General features: G+C 44.1%; 1 protein-coding gene across 8 annotated transcripts in view; it reads right to left on the minus strand.

The window, feature by feature from the left end:
* LOC112260451 (ras GTPase-activating protein nGAP) overlaps window positions 1–20,096 on the minus strand; it is a 90,611-nt gene that overhangs the window by 3,103 nt on the left and 67,412 nt on the right. For 6 of the 8 annotated variants that reach the window (XM_024435569.2, XM_024435566.2, XM_024435565.2 and 3 more), the window contains 12 exons: window positions 14,281–14,434; window positions 13,865–13,963; window positions 12,840–13,394; window positions 12,506–12,650; window positions 12,156–12,300; window positions 11,424–11,660; window positions 11,007–11,208; window positions 9,468–9,667; window positions 7,860–8,874; window positions 7,575–7,709; window positions 7,105–7,307; window positions 5,996–6,083 (listed from right to left, as the gene is read on the minus strand). In XM_024435569.2, coding sequence (XP_024291337.1) covers window positions 5,996–6,083; window positions 7,105–7,307; window positions 7,575–7,709; window positions 7,860–8,874; window positions 9,468–9,667; window positions 11,007–11,208; window positions 11,424–11,660; window positions 12,156–12,300; window positions 12,506–12,650; window positions 12,840–13,394; window positions 13,865–13,963; window positions 14,281–14,434 — 3,178 coding nt within the window. Of the gene's footprint in view, window positions 1–5,354; window positions 5,386–5,995; window positions 6,084–7,104; window positions 7,308–7,574; window positions 7,710–7,859; window positions 8,875–9,467; window positions 9,668–11,006; window positions 11,209–11,423; window positions 11,661–12,155; window positions 12,301–12,505; window positions 12,651–12,839; window positions 13,395–13,864; window positions 13,964–14,280; window positions 14,435–20,096 lie in introns of all 8 variants that reach the window. The other 2 variants (XM_024435568.2, XM_024435567.2) reach the window with 2 other exon arrangements.

The raw sequence follows: 20,096 nt of genomic DNA on the forward strand, positions 1-20,096 counted from the left end.
CTATTGCTGCACCATCGAGAGCATCCTGACTGGTTGCATCACTGCCTGGTATGGCAACTGCTCGGCCTCCGACCGAAAGGCACTGCAGAGGGTAGTGCGTACGGCCCAGTACATCACATCAGCTTGGGACCAAGCTTCCTGCCATCCATGACCTCTATACCAGGCGATGTCAGAGGAAGGCCCTAAAAATTGCCAAAGACTCCAGCCACCCTAGTCATTGCCTGTTCTCTCGGCTTCCGCACGGCAAGTGGTACCGGCGCGCCAAGTCTAGGTCCAAGAGGCTTCTTAATAACAGCTTCTACCCCGAGCCATAAGACTCCTGAACCTCTAGTCAAATGGATATCCAGACTTTTTGTCAGCTATGCATAGTCACTTTAATAACGCTACCTACATGTACATACTACCTCAACTAACCGGTGCCCCTGCACATTGACTCTGTACCAGCAGCCCCATGTATATATTGTTATTTTTTTACTGCTGCTCTTTAATTACTTGTACTTTTCTCTCTTATTCTTATCCATATTGTTTTGAAACTGCACTGTTGGTTAGGGGCTCGTATTTCACTGTAAGGTTGTTGTATTTGGCGCTTGTGACTAATAACATTTGATTTGAGGTAGTCACCTGGAATGCGTTTCAATTAACAGGTGTGCCTTGTTAAAAATGTATTTATGGAATTTCTTTCCCTAACAATCATTTGTGTTGTGACAGGGTAGGGTTGGTATACAGAAGATAGCCCTATATGGTACAAGACCAAGTCCATATAATGGCAAGAACAGCTCAAATAAGCAAAGAGAAATGACAGTCCATCATTACTCATGTCAATCCGGAAAATTTCAAGAACTTTGAAAGCTTCTTCAAGTGCAGTCACAAAAACCATCAAGTGTTATGATGAAACTGGCTCTCATGAGGACCGCCACAGGAAAGGAATACCCAGAGTTACCTCTGCTGCAGAGCATTAGTTGTCAGCCTCAGAAATTGCAACCCAAATAAATGCTACAGAGTTCAAGTAACAGGCATCTCAACATCAACTGTTCAGAGGAGAATGCGTGAATCAGGCCTTAATGGTCAAATAGCTGAAAAGACACCAATAAGAAGAAGAGACTTGCTTGGGTCAAGAAACACGAGCAATGGACATTAGACCGGTGGAAATCTGTCCTTTGGTCTGATGAGTCCAAATCAGACATTTTTGGTTCCAACCGCCGTGTCTTTGTGAGATGCAGAGTGGGTGAACGGAGGATCTCTGCATTAGAGGTCGACAGATTGATCGGAATGATATTTTTGGACACCGATTTTGCCATTTTTTTTACACCTTTATTTAACTAGGCAAGTCAGTTAAGAACACATTCTTATTTTCAATGACGGCCTAGGAACGGTGGGGTAACTGCCGTGTTCAGGGGCAGAATGACAGATTTTCACCTTGTCAGCTCGGGGGATTCAATCTTGCAACCTTACAGTTAACTAGTCCAACGCAATAAGGACCTCCCTCTCTCTCGTTGCACTCCACAAGGAGCCTGTTAAGCGAATGCAGTAAGCCAAGGTAAGTTGCTAGCTAGTTAAACTTATCTTATAAAAAACAATCAATCAATCATAATCACTAGTTAGCTACACATGGTTGATGATATTACTAGATATTATCTAGCGTGACCTGCGTTGCATATAATCTGACTGAGCATACAAGTATCTGACTGAGTGGTGGTAGGCAGAAGCAGGCGCGTAAACATTCATTCAAACAGCACGTTCGGTCGTTTTGCCAGCAGCTCTTCGTTGTGCATCAAGCATTGCGCTGTTTATGACTTCAAGCCTATCAACTCCCAAGATGAGGCTGGTGTAACCGAAGTGAAATGGCTAGCTAGTTAGCGGGCGCTAATAGCGTTTCAAACGTCACTCGCTCTGAGCTTTCTAGTAGTTGTTCCCCTTGCTCTGCATGGGTAATGCTGCTTCGATGGTGGCTGTTGTCGTTGTGTTCCTGGTTCGAGCCCAGGGAGGAGCGAGGAGAGAGACGGAAGCTATACTGTTACACTGGCAATACTAAAGTGCCTATAAGACCATCCAATAGTCAAAGGTTAATGAAATACAAATGGTATAGAGGGAAATAGTCCTATAAACCCTATAATAACTACAACCTAAAACTTCTTACCTGGGAATATTGAAGACTCATGTTAAAAGGAACCACCAGCTTTCATATGTTCTCATGTTCTGAGCAAGGAACTTATTTATTTGAGGCTAAATTGATTTTATTGATGTATTATATTAAGTTAAAATAAGTGTTCATTCAGTATTGTTGTAATTGTCACTATTACAAATAAACAAAATTGGCCGATTAATCGGTATCTTTTTTGGCCCTCCCATAATCGGTATCGGCAATGAAAAATCAGAATCGGTCGACCTCTACTCTGCATGTGTGGTTCCCACCGTGAAGCATGGAGGAGGAGGTGTGATGGTGTGGGGGGTGCTGCTTTTCTGGTGACACTGTCAGTGATTTACTTAGAATTCAAGGCACACTTAACCAGCATGGCTACCACAGCATTCTGCAGCTATATGCCATCCCATCTGGTTTGCACTTAGTGGGATTATCATTTGTTTTTCAACAGGACAATGATCCAACACGCCTCCAGGCTGTGTAAGGGCTACTTTACCAAGAACGAGAGTGATGGAGTGCTGCATCAGATGACCTGGCCTCCACAATCACTCGACCTCAACCCAATTGAGATATATTGGAATGAGTTGGACTGCAGAGTGAAGGAAAAGCAGCCAACCAGTGCTCAGCATACAGCGGGTTCACAACAAAGTATGTGAACCCTTTGGAAATAGCTGGACTTCTGCATAAATTGGTAATAAAATTTGATCTGATCTTCATCTAGGTCCAACAGTAGACAAACACAGTCTGCCTAAACTAATAACACACAAAACAGTTTCATGTCTTTATTGAACACACTGTATAAACATTTTCAGTGCAGGGTGGAAAAAGTATGTAAACCCTTGGATTTAAAAACTGGTTGACCCTCCTTTGGCAGCAATAACCTCAACCAAATGTTTTCTGTAGTTGCAGATCAGACCTGAACAACGGTCAGGAGGAATTTTGGACTATTCCTCTTTACACAACTGTTTCAGTTTAGCAATATTATGGTATGTCTGGTGTAAACTGCTCGAGGTCATGCCACAGCATCTCAATCGGGTTGAAGTCAGGACTCTGATTGGGCCACTCCAGAAGGCATTTTTCCGTTGATGATGGCAAGCTGTCCAGACCCTGAGGCAGCAAAGCAGCCCCAAACCATGATGCTCCTTCCACCATACTTTACATTTGGGATGAGGTTTAGATGTTGGTGTGCTGTGCCTTTTTTTCTCCACACATATTGTGTGTTCCTTCCAAACAACTCAACTGTAGTTTCATCGGTCCACAGAATATTTTGCCAGTAGCGCTGTGGAACATCCAGGTGCACTTTTGCAAACTTCAGACGTGCAGTAATGTTTTTTTTGGACAGCAGTGGTTTCTTCCGTGGTGTCCTCCCATGAACACCATTCTTGTTTAGTGTTTTACGTATCGTAGACTCGTCAACAGAGATGTTAGCATGTTCCAGAGATTTCTGTAAGTCTTTAGCTGACACTCTAGGATTTGTCTTAACCTCATTGAACATTCTGCGCTGTGCTCTTGCAGTCATCTTTGCAGAACGGCCACTCCTAGGGAGAGTAGCAACAGTGCTGAACTTTCTCCATTCATAGACAATTTGTCTTACTGTGGACTGATGAACATCAAGGCTTTTAGAGATACTTTTGTAACCCTTTCCAGCTTTATGCAAGTCAACAATTCTTTATCTTGGATCTTCTGAGATCTATTTTGTTCGAGGCATGGGATTAGGCAATGCTTCTTGTGAATAGCAAACACAAATTTTGTGAGTGTTTTTTATAGGGCAGGGCAGCTCTAACCAACATCTCCAATCTCGTCTCAATGATTGTACTCCTGGTTAGCTGACTCCTGACTCCAATTATCTTTTGGAGAAGTCATTAGCCTAGGGGTTCACATATTTTCCAACCTACACTGTGAATGTTTAAATGATGTATTCAATATAGACAAGAAAAATACAATAATTTGTGTTATTAGGTTAAGCACACTATGTTTGTCTATTGTTGTGACTTAGATGAAGATCAGATCAAATTTGATGACCAATTTATGCAGAAATCCTTTACTTTTTCTTGCCACTGTATGTGGGAACTCCTTCAAGACTGTTGGAAAAGCATTCCTCATGAATCTGGTTGAGAGAATGCTAACAGTGTGCAAAACTGTCATCAATGCAAAGGGTGGCTACTTTGAACAACCTAAAATATATTTCGATTTGTGTAACAATTTTATGGTTACTTCATGATTCCATGTGTGTTATTTCATAGTTTTCATGTCTTCACTATTATTCTACAATGTAGAAAATAGTAAAAATAAATAAAATCCTTGAATGAGTAGGTGTCCAAACTTTTGACTAGTCCTGTATCTATCCATTCGTATACCATTCACAGAGCCTACATGTCAACAGTGGCATGGCTTTCAACTGAAAACAATTGTACATTTATATTGTGTAAACACATTAGTTGTATTCAACTATCATTTCATTGTTTTACTGAAATCCCAATTCTATGCCTAACCCCTGGACTGAAGTATCCTCTACACTATGTATTCGATTGTTCCCCCCAATGACCACCACTGTGATGCCATCCTAGATGGAGGAAAACGGATTCAGTTTGCTCTCCTTGAAATCAGCAACAAAATAAAGTTGTGTCACCAGCCATGGGCAACCTCATCTAGCCAGGTCATGGCACTGTTCCTGCAGAACTGAGTGAGAGGGGGGGGGGAAGGGAAATGGGTTTTTGGGAGTGACAGTAGCTCAATTAGGAAGGCAGGGTGAAAAGCAGCCAAAGCTATCATCTGCTAAGAGCGCAACTCACAACACACATTCCTGGAGAAACAGAAATGGTGAACACATCAATGTAGCTGCTTAATATTTACAGACCTAATGCCATCTCGTGACAGACATTCCCATACTATAATATTGTTGATTATTAGCTATGAGCGCCACTTTGTGTCTGAGATGATATTGACATCGGACTTGGAGAAACATTAAGTGTAGCAGCAGGGGCGTACTCAAACTGCAAAAGTAATGAAAATGTATTAGATTATGTTTTATATTTATAATGTGACTGATGGGGAAATCCAAAAGCAATGCCAAACAACAGCCAAACAACCTCTAGTCTGCACACAAATAAGGACTTTTTTGTCAGGGAGGGTAGGAATGGGTGTCAAGTGGGGTTGCGCTCATACAAGGCTTGCCGGCATTTTCCAAAACCTGAGGACTGACTGGTTTACTTGCCTGCTTGGATTACCTCTGTTGCTTTATTGACCTGGAATTCAGTGGAACATAGTGATAGTGAGCACGTCAACAGGTTCTCTGCTCCAATACAGAGTACAAGAACTCCATCCCCTTCCAAAGCTTAAAAAGTGTTGTTTGGATGGGATTAGAGAATTAACTGCATGTCAAGTCTATACTTTTACATTTAGTGTCAATTATATCTCCCCTGACCAAAAGATAACATTGTAAAGAAAGTAGACATTTTTAAAAAGTCAAAGCATTTAAAATATGTATTTTGATGGTGCAATAATAGTTAACATTAATCCCAGTTTCTTCTCCCCTTTCCCTGCTTGGTATTGAAGATCTGTTGACGTAAAGTATGACTTCTCAAAGAGTGTTCAGAGGCAACGAGCTGATAAACAGGCCCTGCTAAAAGCCCAAAAATGTGCCTCTATTGAGACTATCTATGGCATTTCCAGATGGCTCTGAAAAGCTGTCAAGGATATAAAACAATGGTAAGCAACCCCAAATGTAAGACTGAATGAATCGGTTTCCATGGAGAGTAGAAGATTCATTCATAAGGGGATGGTTTGAGTATTGGATTTATTCAAGCCCTACACAGAGTACAGACAAAATATGTGTAGCGTTTTCTGTTACTATACCTGTGCATCAATGATCTTCTGCTTGGCATCTATGACAGCCTGCATCTCTGCATGGTCTCTCTTCAGCTCCTCCTCTACAGCAATTAACCTGTGAGTGACAGAGCATTGCCATCTCAGACGCATACAAACCAAACGGGGAGGTCATAGGCTGCACCTCAAATGGTAGACCCTGATCAAAAGTAGTGCACTATACAGTGCATTTGGAAAGTATTCAGTCCCCTTCCCCTTTTCCACATTTTGTTACGTTACAGCCTTATTCTAAAATGGATTAGGTTGTTTTTCCCCCTCCTCAATCTACACACAATAACCCATAATGGCAGAGCAAAACCAGATTTTTAGAAACATTTGCAAATATATCAATAACCAAGGCCCTTCTCCCCCGATTGTGCAGTTTGGCCGGGTGGCCAGCTCTCGGAAGAGTCTTGTTGGTGCCAAACCTTTTAAGAATGATGGCGGCCACTGTGTTCTTGGGGACTTTCAATGCTGCAGAGATATTTTGGTACCCTTCCCCAGATCTGTGCCTCGACACTATCATGTCTCGGAGCTCTACGGACAATTCCTTCAACCTCATGGCTTGGTTTTTGCTCTGACATGCACTGTCAACTGTGGGACCTTATATAGACAGGTGTGTGCCTTTCCAAATCATGTCCAATCAATTGAATTTACCACAAGTGGACTCCAATCAAGTTGTAGTAACATCTCAAGGATGATCAATGGAAACAGGATGCACCTGAGCTCAATTTCGAGTCTCATAGCAAAGGGTCTGAATACCTATCTATGTAAATAAGGTATTTCTAAAAACCTGTTTTTGCTTTGTCATTATGGGGTATTGTGTGCAGATTGATGAGGAAGAAAATCATTTTATCAATTTTACAGAATAAGGCTGTAACAAAATGTGGAAAAGGTCAAGGGGTCTGAATACTTTCCAAATGCACTGTATATAGGGAATATGGTGCCATTTGGGGCAACTATACAAGACACTATAGGCACGCCATTAAGCAGTCAATCTGTGATTTTGCTTCCATTCATTCATTAATTCAAAGGAATTCCGACTGGTGTATGGGCTTGTTTTAAGCAAAATCATCCAGAGGGTGCCTAGTAATGCCTACCTGCAGATGATGCTCTTCATCTGGTTGTCCTTCTCCTCCTGCTGCCTGCGCAGCCTCTCCTCGCTGTCCTCCAGTCGGGCCTTGTACTCCATCAGCAGTTTCTGCATCTGCTGCTCCTGAGCCAGCAGACGTCTCTCGTACTCCTCCAGACACCGACTAGACACCCGCAGGCGCTCCTTCAGCTTGGAGATCTCCTGTTCATACTGGCGGGAGAGAGGCGAGAAAAACAGAGATAGAGGGAAAGAGAAAGCGAGGCAGACAGACAGAGGGAAAGGGAGAGAGGGAAAGAGTGAGAAAGTGAGTGGGAGGGGATAATCGTGTTAGTCATGACTAAGACTATCTCTGTCTGCCTACACTGGCTTAGCAGGCTGATGTGTTAACTTGGATGATTAGGAAGAAGTCAGTCATTTAACTTGGAAATATTTTGGCCATCAAACCTTCATTGACTGTAACTCTGGCTATGTCTTTACCTTCTTGGCGTGCCTGCTGTCCTCCCTGCTCTGATCTGCTGGGGCCGCCTCGTCCTCGAACTGGCCGTTATTCAGTACCCACGCCGCTGTCCTCTCTACCGGTGACATGGTGACTGGCTCTACCGGCGACGCCACCTGCACCACCACAGATACATGTATGTCAATCAAATCTACCCTGAGTGCCTTTGGCCACACTTTATTTCTTGATAATAACAGATATTATATAGGGGTGTCGGAGCGGAATGTGTGTGAATCTAAGTGTAGTTCTGTATGCCAGACCAGTACCTGCGGTGGCGTCTGCTGCTTGGCAACGCTCCTGACGGGGGGCACAGGGCTCTCCATGGAGCAGGTGGACTGTTGGTGTGTGCGGCCTCCTGTGCCTGGCTGGGCCTGGATGGGGATAGGCATGGGCTCTGTGTTGATGGAGCTGCTGCTGCGCAGAGAGGCGCTGTGGGGCAGGGAGCGGGGCAGGGAGCGGGGCGTCCGGGCCCCACCACTCCCCCCACTGCGGCTCTGCTGCTCCACCCTCACGATGTGGGCCGTGCTGCTTTGCCTGGGCACTGCTACAGCGTGGGCTCCTCTATGGTGGTCTGGCAGGTTGTGGCGGCGCGGCGTGGAGCAGTCTTCGCTCTGCGTGCTCCGCCGGCTGAACTCCTCCAGACTGCTATTGGACGGGACCCTGCCCCCTTTCCCCCCCTGGCTCCCGCCTCCAAACTCAACCTCCGAGTTGCTGTGGCTGCGGGAGCTATCAGTGCTCAGGTTCTCAGAGCTGGAGTCCGGCTGCAGGGAGTGCACTGAGTGGGAGTGGACCGAGTGTGTTGTGGAGGGTACTGCTGTGTGTTGTTGTTGTGTCTGGTTGCTAAGGTGATAGACAGGGTTCTGGAAAGACAGGGGCTGGAGGCTCCTCTGCTGGCTGAGGGAAGGGTGCAGGGGCCGACGCACCTGTGGTGCACTCTGGGGGAGGTTGTCCTGTAATGAGGGCTTCTGGTGGAGGGCTTGGTGTGACTGTGAGGTGGTAGCCTGGTGGGGGTGTCCGATAGAGAGCTGGGAGCCCACCCTGCTCAGCTTGGGGGGAGCATCGTGGAGGGGGAGGGGTCCCTTGCCACTCTGGACCATGTGAGTGTCCTGAAGGTCCACCAGGGAGATGCTGCGTCCGTTGGGCAGGAGGTTCTCTCTCTCCTCCTTGTCTGAGAAGCTCATGCTATGGCCGGACGGCTGCTGGCCCAGGAGAGGGTGCTTCCCCCGGTGAAGGCCGTTCGTAACATGCTCTTGGACTGGGGACTTGATTCTGTCAACCTCACTGCAAGACGTGGACAGTAAACACACAACACATTAACAGAGAGTCCCGAAACCAAAGCTAGGACCAGACCAAGAACATGGGTACATCCCAAATGGCATCCTATTCCATATGTAGCGCACTACTTTTGAACAGGGCCCATAGGGGTCTGGTAAAAATTAGTGCACTATAAATTACTAGGAAATAGGGTTCTATTTGGGACTCACTACATGAAATGTAAGCTACCGTCTTTTCAAGTTTAACTCAAATGTTCCTTTCGCAACAATGTTTACGCTGATTCACTTTAAAGCCGGAAAACCCTCCATCTCGGATTCCCTCATTACCTCTACAGCCGCTAAAAATAGGAAGTCTCTAGCTGCAGCTTTATTTAGAAAGATCCTAGCAGCGAGTCATCTCCCAAGTCAATACACCATGAAACAACCCATCTATATAAAATGCATGAGCACACCAACAGCTTTCAACCTCCAGGATAACTGACACAAAATCACCAGATGAAACAGCCTTTGAAAATAACTACACCACAGAATTAGACAATGCATGGCTGGGTGGTGATTGGCAATACCATTGCTGCAGTTGTGACCAATTTGAAGCACTACCTGTCGGCCGGGTCTTCGAATATCCTCTGCAGGCCTGAGGAGACGCTGCCGCTGATGTTGTGTGAGGAGCTGTAGTCCTGGAAGCGTCGGAGCTGCTGCTGGATGGGTGTGGGGCTAGACAGAGAGCGGGCTATGTCCCCCAGGATGCGGGGCAGGGGGCCCAGCTTGGCTACGGTCGCCTGCAGGAAGGAATTTTCACCCTGGGTTGCATGTTACCAAGACAAGAGGCAGCAGCACCAGGCCACGTCACCCAGCATTGTGGAATGAGGATGGCAGAAGGTTTGGAGGGCGGAGGATTGATGGGTTGGATTTGTTGGTTGGTTGGCAATGAGAGGCACCATAATGCATTGGTATTGGCGGGACAGCGTAACCATGAAGACACCAAGTGTGTGTGTCGGGTGGAGTGGAAAAGGGGAGAGGGAAGGGGTGGGCGTAGAGGCAAAAGGAAAGAAAGTAGATACATAAGAGGAAAAAACATAAGGAAATGAATAAGTTTGGGGTAAAAAATGTAAACACATGCCACTAAATAACAGACATTCCAAACACAGCAAACATGCATCAAGGGCAAACTAATACATAAGGTTGTGAGGTAAGATGCAGGAAGGATTTAAATGGATGTTGTAAAACAACTAGGGTTCACGGAACATTTGTGCAGAGGGGTGTAAAAAACACAGTAGAATAAACATGCATTAAAATAAACTGATGTACAGCGCAGGAGCCTTGCGGGATTAAGGTTAGGGGGAGTGGTGGGAACAGTGAACGAGTGGGTGATGTTACCCTGCTTCAAAACCTTTAACATAGACTTCTAGACTCGACAGACACTAAGGAACATCCTCGTGAAAGAAATGTGGGGTAAAAACATCCCGGACAGTAATAATTAAGTTTCCCTCTTCTCATAAAGTCATTAACTAACCCTTTAGCTACGGCACGGCAGGCTTGAGATGTAAGTCAATGTGGTGTAAGCTGATTAGACAGACTTGTCCTAACGCCACTTAATATTATTAGACCATTGCACAGGATTATGTCACAGTGATCGTATTAGACCCATCTACCCACATTTCATCCAGAAAAACATTATTACACTCAGCATTATTCAGAATCATACATTTGTGCATTTAGATTCATAGCAGCTGTAAAAAAAATCCCCTCCAAGCCTGCAAACGTAGTAGTCAAACAGATTAGGGAAAGAAAGATCTTTGTCAGGATAACACACAATCATTTTGGGCAGACGCAAATGCACTACACACTGCAAGTTATCATTTGCAGCAGAGCCTCTTAACTCAACAAAACCCTACTAAGGGCCACAATTAGGAGCCTTAGCATCTCATTAAAGTACAATGCTTTCCATTTCAACTTTGGGCTTACAAAAGATATGTATGTATCCCAAATTGCACTACATTCCCTATGTAATGCCTTATGGGCCCTGCTCAAAAGTAGTTCACAATAAAGGGAACAGGGTGCCATTTGGGATGCAAATTATGTTTTTACAACATCTGTTAAGAGAGGTATCATTGCTTCCCACTCCAAGGTCTTCCTTACCTTGTCCAACTGGGACACCACGTCCCACAGGAGCGAGTGGAGGACAGACAGCTCTCGGCCAAGGTCGATGTAACCTTCGAATCCTGGCGTGTTGGAGATGGTCTCTGGGTTGGAGATCTCCGTGAGGAAACGCATCATACCTGCCCATTCGTGCTCCAGGAAGTCGTTCATGAATGCCATGTACTCCTCTTTGTTGCCAAACCTTGGACACGGACAATAACAAGCGTTCATATGATGCACTTTCTACTTATGGCGACATGCTTTGATTGTCTTGTCAATTTGCAAAGGTGAAATTATAAACAAAATGCTACCTTACTCCCTACACAGAACCAGGGCCTGGTCAAAAGTAATGTACTATAGGGTGCCGTTTGCACACATAGCCGGTCTACCATACCACCAGCAACAGGCGAAACCTACTTGGCGAAGTTGGCCAGGTTCTGAATGACCTTGGCGATGAGGGTGAGGGTACGGGAAGTGCGGTCGTCGGGGTACTCCTGCATGAGGCTGAAGAGCGAGGGGGACATGATGGCGGGACAGAGGAAGCGGAGGAACAAGGAGGCGCTGATGAGACGCTTGCTAATGTCCTGGTTCCCTCGGGTCAGACACTGCTGCTTCCAAGCTGCAAACACCTCCTTTAGCTCCCGCGGGAACACACTAGGGAGGCAGAGGGAAGAGTCAGAGTAGTGGAGATTATTTGGAATCATAAGCTCATGCGGTAGCCCTGCCTGCTAGTGTAACACTCGGCCTAAGAGGGAATGTCCTCTTGGTTAAGATGCTGATTTCCCGAGTGTGACGACCGTGGTGTGTATCAGACAAAATGCACATGCACCACCACATATTACCACCAGGTGGCATGCACTTTACATCATCACTAAATTGAAGCCAAGCCAGACATGCTGTACCATCCATCTCTATCTCTTTCAAAACAACAAGACTAAACAAGTACCCCAAATCTGTGTTTCAAGTTCCGCAGTGCTGCAGATATTCTTCTCTATTCACATAATGTCATAGCTACCCATTTACAAGGCGCTGGGGCTTGCCTTAAGTGGAGGCAAGTCAAGGCCCTCTGGCTATGTGGCTCAGTGTCATTGACCTTAAGAAGCAGGCTATGTGGCTTTAGGCTTCACAGTGCTGAGGGGCTGATCTCACCAGTAGGAGTTGATGATCTTACAGAAGGCCAGCTCGCAGCACATCTTCAGGTTGCTCTGGTGCTCAGGGAGTTCACTACTGGAGCACTTCCCCGGGTCCACCTCACAGTTCTCATCTGACTCATACAACGCTTTGATGAACTCTCCTACAGTACCCAGGAGAAAACACAGACTGAGTTGAAGAACAGTAACACGACATTGCCAAAAACCCATGGAATAGTTTGAAAACCTGCCAATTCAGCAATCAATAAAATGCCATACATCAAGAGCTTCCACTGAATTTAAAGTGGAACATAAGAACATTTATATCATCATGTCCGATGTCTTCTATAATAAACCCTGCCCTCTCACCTAGTGCATCATGCAGGTACTTCTGTCCCACCAGTTTGAGGTACTCCTCTATGGCCTTGGTGGCCAGAGTGTTCTCTCTGAAGATCAAGACGTCGTGGTCTGCACAGCGGTCCACCTCAGACATCACTAGATCTGTCAGGAAGTCCTGGGGAGGAGGAGAGGGAACTTTGATTTACTGAGAAATACTGCAGCACGGTACTTAATGTACTAATGTGGGCAAATAGATGGAAGTTATGGTCAGTGTAGGGAGGGAGGCACAGTGACAGACAATGTTATGAAAAAGATGAAGTAGTCGTACAGAGCAGAGAGGGAGTTGCTAAAGTGTATGTATTACCTTGGCCCGTCCGGTGCTCTGTAGGATGTGAACCAGGGCACAGGCCATCTCCTCCTTGTTCTTCACACTGATCACCGGCTCCAGAACAGAACACAGCATGGTGTAGTTGTTAGTGATGAACTCTGCAAACTCCTTATACTGCTCCATGGGCAGGATGGAGATGGTCTGGAAGCGGGACTTGATTCGGATCGATGGCCCTCCTCCTTTACCCTTGTTGGTGGTGGGGGTGCTGACTGGGTACCACTTCTCCACAAACTGCCTCCCTGTCACCCCCCCGATGGGGATGTTGACCAGGCCCACGTAGTTGTTCTTGTCCTTCTTCTTCTTCTTGTCCACGTCCTTGTAGATGTGCACGGTGATGCTACGGACAGAAGGCAGGCTGTAGAACTCAAAGTGTTCCCCCCAGAACAGGCAGTCGGCCCGGGTTTTGCTGGTGGTGCGGGCGTATAGTATATCATCCAGGCACAGTTCACAGAAGTACTTCTTCTTGGGAGGCAGGTCCTTGGCTTCGATGATCCATAGCCGGAGGACATTCTCAGTTCGTCTGCAGTTATCCTGGGAAGACATCAAATGAGTACGGAATCAAAACATTTGTCTTTTTCTTTAACCTTTATTTAACTAGGCAAGTCAGTTAAGAACAAATTCTTATTTTACAATGATGGCCTACCGGGGAGCAGTGGGTTAACTGCATTGTTCAGGTGCAGAATGACAGATTTTTTACCTTGTCAGCTCAGGGATTCGATCCAGCAACCTTTCGCTTTTTGGTCCAACACTCTAACCACTAGGCTACCTGCCGCCCCAATGGGGGGGAACAGTGACACTAAACTGACAATGTTAAGAAGATGAAGTTGAAAAGAACAAGAAGCGAAGTTAAGGAGGACATTGTAGCATTAACTAGCATTAGGACAATGTAAAGGGCATCAATATGTCCATGCCCCAATTGGCACCCTATTTCCTACATAGTGCACTACTTTTGAAGGGAATATGGTGCGATTTGGGATGCAAACCTATGTCTCTGGTCTCACCTTGTTTGGCAGGACCGTCCTCCTCAGGTTCTCCATCCATTTGTCTCTCTCTGAGGCTGAGGAGCAGCTGAAACACTTACTTCCTCCTGAGTAGGTCACCTGGAGAAGACAGAAGCATGAGGAGCATAACAAACAAGGTCTTCTATGCATTATATCACCTGTGATTTTATCAAAAGACAAAGAGCATACAGTAAAATTGTTCTGTAACGAAATGTAAAAATATCGCCTTGTTAAACCAGTAAGCTAAATGATCCAAGTAATATAAACATTTGCAATTTGTCAGTGTGCTCTTTTCACTATGCATCATCAGGATTGTGATCTTCTATTACTTGCTAAAATACTTGCTAAAAGCTTAAAGTTTTATCAAAGTACATCTTCAAAGCAGTCGAACAGGACTAACTACTGTTTAGACTTACCTCAAAGCAGAACTCCTGTCCCAATATGCTACTGTGGAGAGGTTTGACATAGACATCTTCCTCCATTCCCAGATCCAGGGCTTCTACTGCACTGCCCGGGCTGAGCAGGGACTCGTGAGAACACGACTCCTTTAACTTAGGAAGCCCTCGGGATCTGAAAGATAAAATCATGGCAGTTGGTTACAGTTTACAACATAACTTCTTCATTCAGAGCATTCAAATCATGGCAGAGTAACCTGCTCCAAGGCTCTAAATCCTAAAATGAGTCAAAAGACCGTGGGCTCCTCCACTGACTAGTTGTATTATTCACTAGGTATACCACAGAAAGGAAATGGCCACTAACACAACACAGAAAGTTGGAGGATAATGAAAAAGTAATATACTGTAGCCCAGTGGTTCTCAACTGGTTTTGCCTCGGTAACCAAATTGAACCAGGTTGTTTCAGTCACGACCAAATATTTGCACCATGAAAAATAATCGCCAAAATACAATCGGGAAAACTATTTTTAATGCTAAATTGATAGTAAATAAGGTTACAATTATATGACAAGGGAACAAAATTCCCACCTCTTTCATTGTCAATAATAAAATGTTGCCCATATTCTTGATGAAGAATGTTAATAAACTCACTGGTTTGAGACCACAAAATCAACTAAAATAGCACTGCCAATAGCAGTATATTGAAAATAATGTGATTAAAGTTGTTCAGAGATCATTATAAAAAAATGTAGGTTCATTATAATGTCTCCACACTTCCTACCAGATTTAAGTCATTCAAGTTCAGATTGGAGATTCTGATTTTTTTGGGACACCTGCGAACCACTCAAAACCTCCCGACCCACCAGTAGAGAATCGATGCTGTCGCCTACATGTGATCCCAAAACACAACACAACCAGCTATTGTCTTTCTGTAAGGAATTCAAGATTTTTCCGTACTATTCCAGCATCTAACCACTCACTAGGATATTTCAGGAAGCAGTAATACCTACGAAAAACATCTAAACAGGCACTTGAAGGAATATCCCCAGAGCATCTCTCCCTGTTGCTCAAAACATTCCCTTTGGGACGGTTCTCTTCTCTTCTCGGTTCTAGTTCGCTGTCCTTGGTTCTACTGCCTCTACCATACAATCGCAACTCTTCATTCTACCCCCATGAAATGCTGAAACGTGAAGAAGGACCAGCAGCTCCAATGCCCTTCGCTCTTCCTTGCTGCAGATTTCCTTTGATTCACAGATGGTAAACAGGGACCTGGGCTGGCCAATCCATTGGCCCCTTGGGCCAGTTTCCATAGGGATGCCCCTACAAGGAGACTTGACTCTCTAAAGCAGCAGCAGCAGAGGATGACAGAGGGAGGATGTGCTGCTGTGCTCACAAACACCTTGGACAAAACAACCTGGGCTTTCCATCAGAGCACAACACTACAGGTAGTGGAGAGGACTGGAAGTCACTGGCTGAAGGTGTTGTTTAGCAAAGGACTGTATGCGTTCCAACTGGCAAACCATTCATTTGAATGTTCAAAATGCAACAATATCAAAATGCTTCATGCGTTTATACATGATCATTGAAAATACATAACACAAAAACATACCCTTATGTAATAGCCACATGGTAGGAGAGGGGACATTAGTCAAAGGATAAAAATCACTGACAAAAGTGTAGCAAAGTAACACATGCTTTTTGAAAATGCACAAAATGCATAATAAAATAGCCACATTATAATATTATAACAGTGGCCTTACATAATCGCCACATGTCAGATCAAGAAATCTAACTCACTTTAGTGACGAGGGTCATTTTGTTTGGTGACGTACACAAGGGAAAGACATATGCTCAAAAATCCTGTCCTCTTTATGTTGAGGATAAAAAAAGATCACAGAAATGTTCCATACGCACAAATTTGTTTACATCCCTGTTAGTGAGTATTTCTACTTTGCCATGATAATCCATCCAGTTGACAGGTGTGGCATATCATGAAGCTGATTACACAGGTGTACCTTGTAATGGGGACAACAAAAGGCCACTCAAATGTGCAGTTTTGTCACACAACGCCACACAAGTCTCAAGTTTTGAGGGGGTGTGCAATTGGCATGCAGATTGCAGGAATGTCCATCAGAGCTGCTGCCTGAAAATTGAATGCTCATTCCTCGATCATAAGCCGCCTCCAACATCATTTTTGAGAATTTGGCAGTATTTCCAACCAGCCTCACAAGCGCAGACCACACCATTCCAGATCCTCCACATCTGCTTCTTCACTTGCAGGATCGTCGGATACCAGCCAACTGGACAGCTGATGAAACTGTGGGTTTGCACAACCGAAGATCTGCATGCTCGTTATCCTCACCAGGATCTTGACCTGACTACAGTTTGGTTTCGTAACCGAAACCAACTTCTGTGGGCAAATGCTCACCTTAGAGGGCCACTGGCACGCTGGAGAAGTGAGCTCTTCACGTAGACGCATGTATGGCGTCATGTGGGCGAGCGGTTCGTTGATGTTAACATTGTAAAGAGAGTGCCCCATGATGGTTATGGTATGGGCAGGCATAAGCTATGGACAACAAACACAATTACATTTTATTGATGGCAATTTGAATGCACAGAGATACCGTGTTCCAGTTCCCTCCAATATCCAGTAACTTCGCACAGCCATTGAAGAGGAGTGGGACAACATTCCACAATCAACAGCCTGATCAACTCTATGCGAAGGAGATGTGTCGCGCTGTATGAGGCAAATGGTGGTCACACCAGAAACGGACTGGTTCTACGCCCCTACCTTTTTTTTAAGGTATCTGTGACCAACAGATGAATATCTGTAATCCCAGTCATGTGAAATCCAAAGATTAGGGCCTAAAGTATTTCAAGTGTCCTGATGTCCTTATATGAACTGTAACTCAGTCAAATCTTTGAAATTGTTGCATATTGCATTTATATTTTGTTCAGTGTAAATGACCCTTTTCTATGGGAGTAAAACATCACCAAGAAATATCTCATATGTATTCATTTGCAAGGGTAATGTACAAGCAACATTGCTTGGATAGATAGTGATGGACAGGTCATTGCAATTAGATTGTGATCTGTTGTCACTTTCAGTTGCTGGTAATCATTCATTCTTTAGAAGACAAATAAGTAGGCAGTAGCAGTGGTTAATAACAAAGATGAACTGAAAGCAGTTAAAGCTGTTTATTCTGAATTACAGGACACCCTCCAGTGTCTGAAGGGAAGTAAGAGATTCCAGACAATCAATGGTGTGTTTACGAGTTATTGAAGACAGTGAGACAATTTAGGAGAAAGTAGTCTGGAGGCATTATTGTAATAACATAAAGCTGTATACCGTAACTTGTCTGGGAGACTGTCCGAGAAGAGGCAAATCTTAGCCATTTTTTTAGGGAAACTTGGTTTGGAAAAATCTAACCGTTTAAAGAAAAGACGTTCAAGGCCCTTTCAACATGATGTGTGTTATTCTAATTATAGTATGGTCATTGGCAATGTTCCATCTAAGCTGCGCTCAGAAGCAGGCGCAGCTTCCGCACCTCCTCCAGGACTGCCGCGCTGAAGAAATGCCGGGCCGCGCAGAGAGGAGCAAGAGATTGAACTTCATTGAATTCACTCCATTAGTTTGCACTATATAGATCAAAGTTTGTGATCAAATCAACATTATATCAGCACCTTTTCAATGCAACAAACCAAAACAAATCTAACTTTGCAAGATTGAGTCTGAGATTTTGTTGTAGGCAGAGCCAGAGCGCAACAGAGTAGCATTCTATTGGCGGGTAGCTCTCGAGGGTTCTTGAATGCGCTCGTGAACATTTGTTGATATTCTTTGCTAGTTAGCGAGTTATTAGCCCAGTTATAGATACGTATAGGTCAGCAATGGGGAGTTACTGCTGCCCACAAGAGCACAAAACGTGTAGGCTACATTTCAAGCAGTCTTTGAAAAGCCAGTAAAAAGCTTATGTCTTAAAGGGGCAGTGTTGTATTTTGAGATAGGCTTGAATATGCAAATAAGCCAATAGGCTTAGGGGTAGCCTACATTGTCTAATTCTCTGTATGGTAATAATAATTAATTGTATTTTGTGAAGTTCTTTCTTGCATCATACAACGTAATACAATGCAATTAACTGTCACCTATTTGGCCCATGGTGTTACAGACCAAGTAAAAAAATCATTCATAATGTAAAAATGTTTTATTTTTATTTTTAAGTCTCATGCAATGTAGGCCTGCATTGAACACCACATTTAGGCTACTGTAGGCTATATCATAGAAAAGCTATTTCCATGTGAAAATGTTATGGGATTTGCTATATTGTTTTTGTCGGTAGACCTACATTATGCTCAAATAGCCTATTGGCTACTGTCTAAAACCGTAAGGGTACAGCCTCAGTGTTCACTGTAAACGTGAGCCGGAAGTCGCACAAAATTCTCAAAACGTTAACATTTCCGCTCACAAGACCTAACATTTGCTCAGTGCCCCAAACAATTAGAGTGAACATTGGTCGCAAGCGTTGTAGCGTTATTAGCCCATTTATAGATCCGTTCTAGTCAGCAATGGGGGAGTGGTTGCATCCTACAAGAGCAGCAACAAAACGTGTGCATTTCCAGCCATCTTTGAAAAGCAAGTCAGATAAAGAGCGTTTTTTTGGTAAGGGGCAGTGTTGTATTTTGAGAAGAAGCTGAGTAATCAATAGGCAGAGGGTAGCATAATTTTGTCTGATTCTCTGTAATAATGGTATGGGAATAATAATGTTATTTTGTAAAGTGGTTTCACATTACAAAATGCATCAGCATTTTCAGTCACCTCCTTGTCTGAAGGACAAGTGGATAAACAGGTTAGTGTCAATCCCGACATGTTTTTTCCCCCATGGAATGTAGGCCTACATTGAACGCCACACATTGGCTGCTACTGTAGGCTGAATGATAGAACAGCTATTTCCATGTTAAAATGTTATGGGATGCATTTGTCAGTTTATGGTAGGCCTCTGATAGGCCTACATTATGATCAAATAGCCACAGCAGCCTACTTGGCCACTGTTATAACTGTAACTTAAAGCCGGTACAAGCCTCAGTGTTTACAGTAAACACGTGCCAAAAGTTGCACAGAATTTTCACAACGTTCAAGTTTGTGCTCAGCTGACCTGAAATTTGTTCAGTGCCCAATTTTTTGGGAGGGAACATTGGGCACAAATACATAACAATTATTCTGAAAATCCATAGCCTTAATAAAATATGTTTGTCTTTTGAGGCATTTGGAGAATTGAGGCGTCGTTATCCTGATAGCATGCTGAGAAAACAAACTGTCTGTTGCTTTAGGCCACAATGGCCTGGCAAATAGTCTTCATTAATTATGTGGCACATGTCTGGGTTAAAGCGTCATGGCCTACATACAACTATAAAACAACATTCTACCTACATACCTCACTGGCCAAGCATTAGAGGTAGGCAATATAGACAAAAATTCAAATCGTGATAAATTGCCTGAATTGATGCGATAACGATACATTTACAACAATATGCACCAGTTTTTTTAAAATTATTCTTTAAACAACTTCTACTAGTTTGACGGTTGTAGCCATCAATTGTGCCATTAACAACCACCCATATTAGCACACTTATTTCACATCAAACTTGACATTTCTCTAGTATAGGCTACTTATCGTAATGAACGATATCAGCAAAATGCCCGCGATAAGTGATCGGTACGGACGGTGTCGATCATTTTCGGTTTATCTTCCAAGCTCGACCAAGTGTCACAATACCATTCTTCATTATTTATCAACTTATCTCCTTACAGGACAGTGACTCTTGCATGAAGATGACCTATA

The sequence above is a fragment of the Oncorhynchus tshawytscha genome, linkage group LG10 (genome assembly GCF_018296145.1).
Source record: "Oncorhynchus tshawytscha isolate Ot180627B linkage group LG10, Otsh_v2.0, whole genome shotgun sequence".
Taxonomy (NCBI): domain Eukaryota; kingdom Metazoa; phylum Chordata; class Actinopteri; order Salmoniformes; family Salmonidae; genus Oncorhynchus; species Oncorhynchus tshawytscha.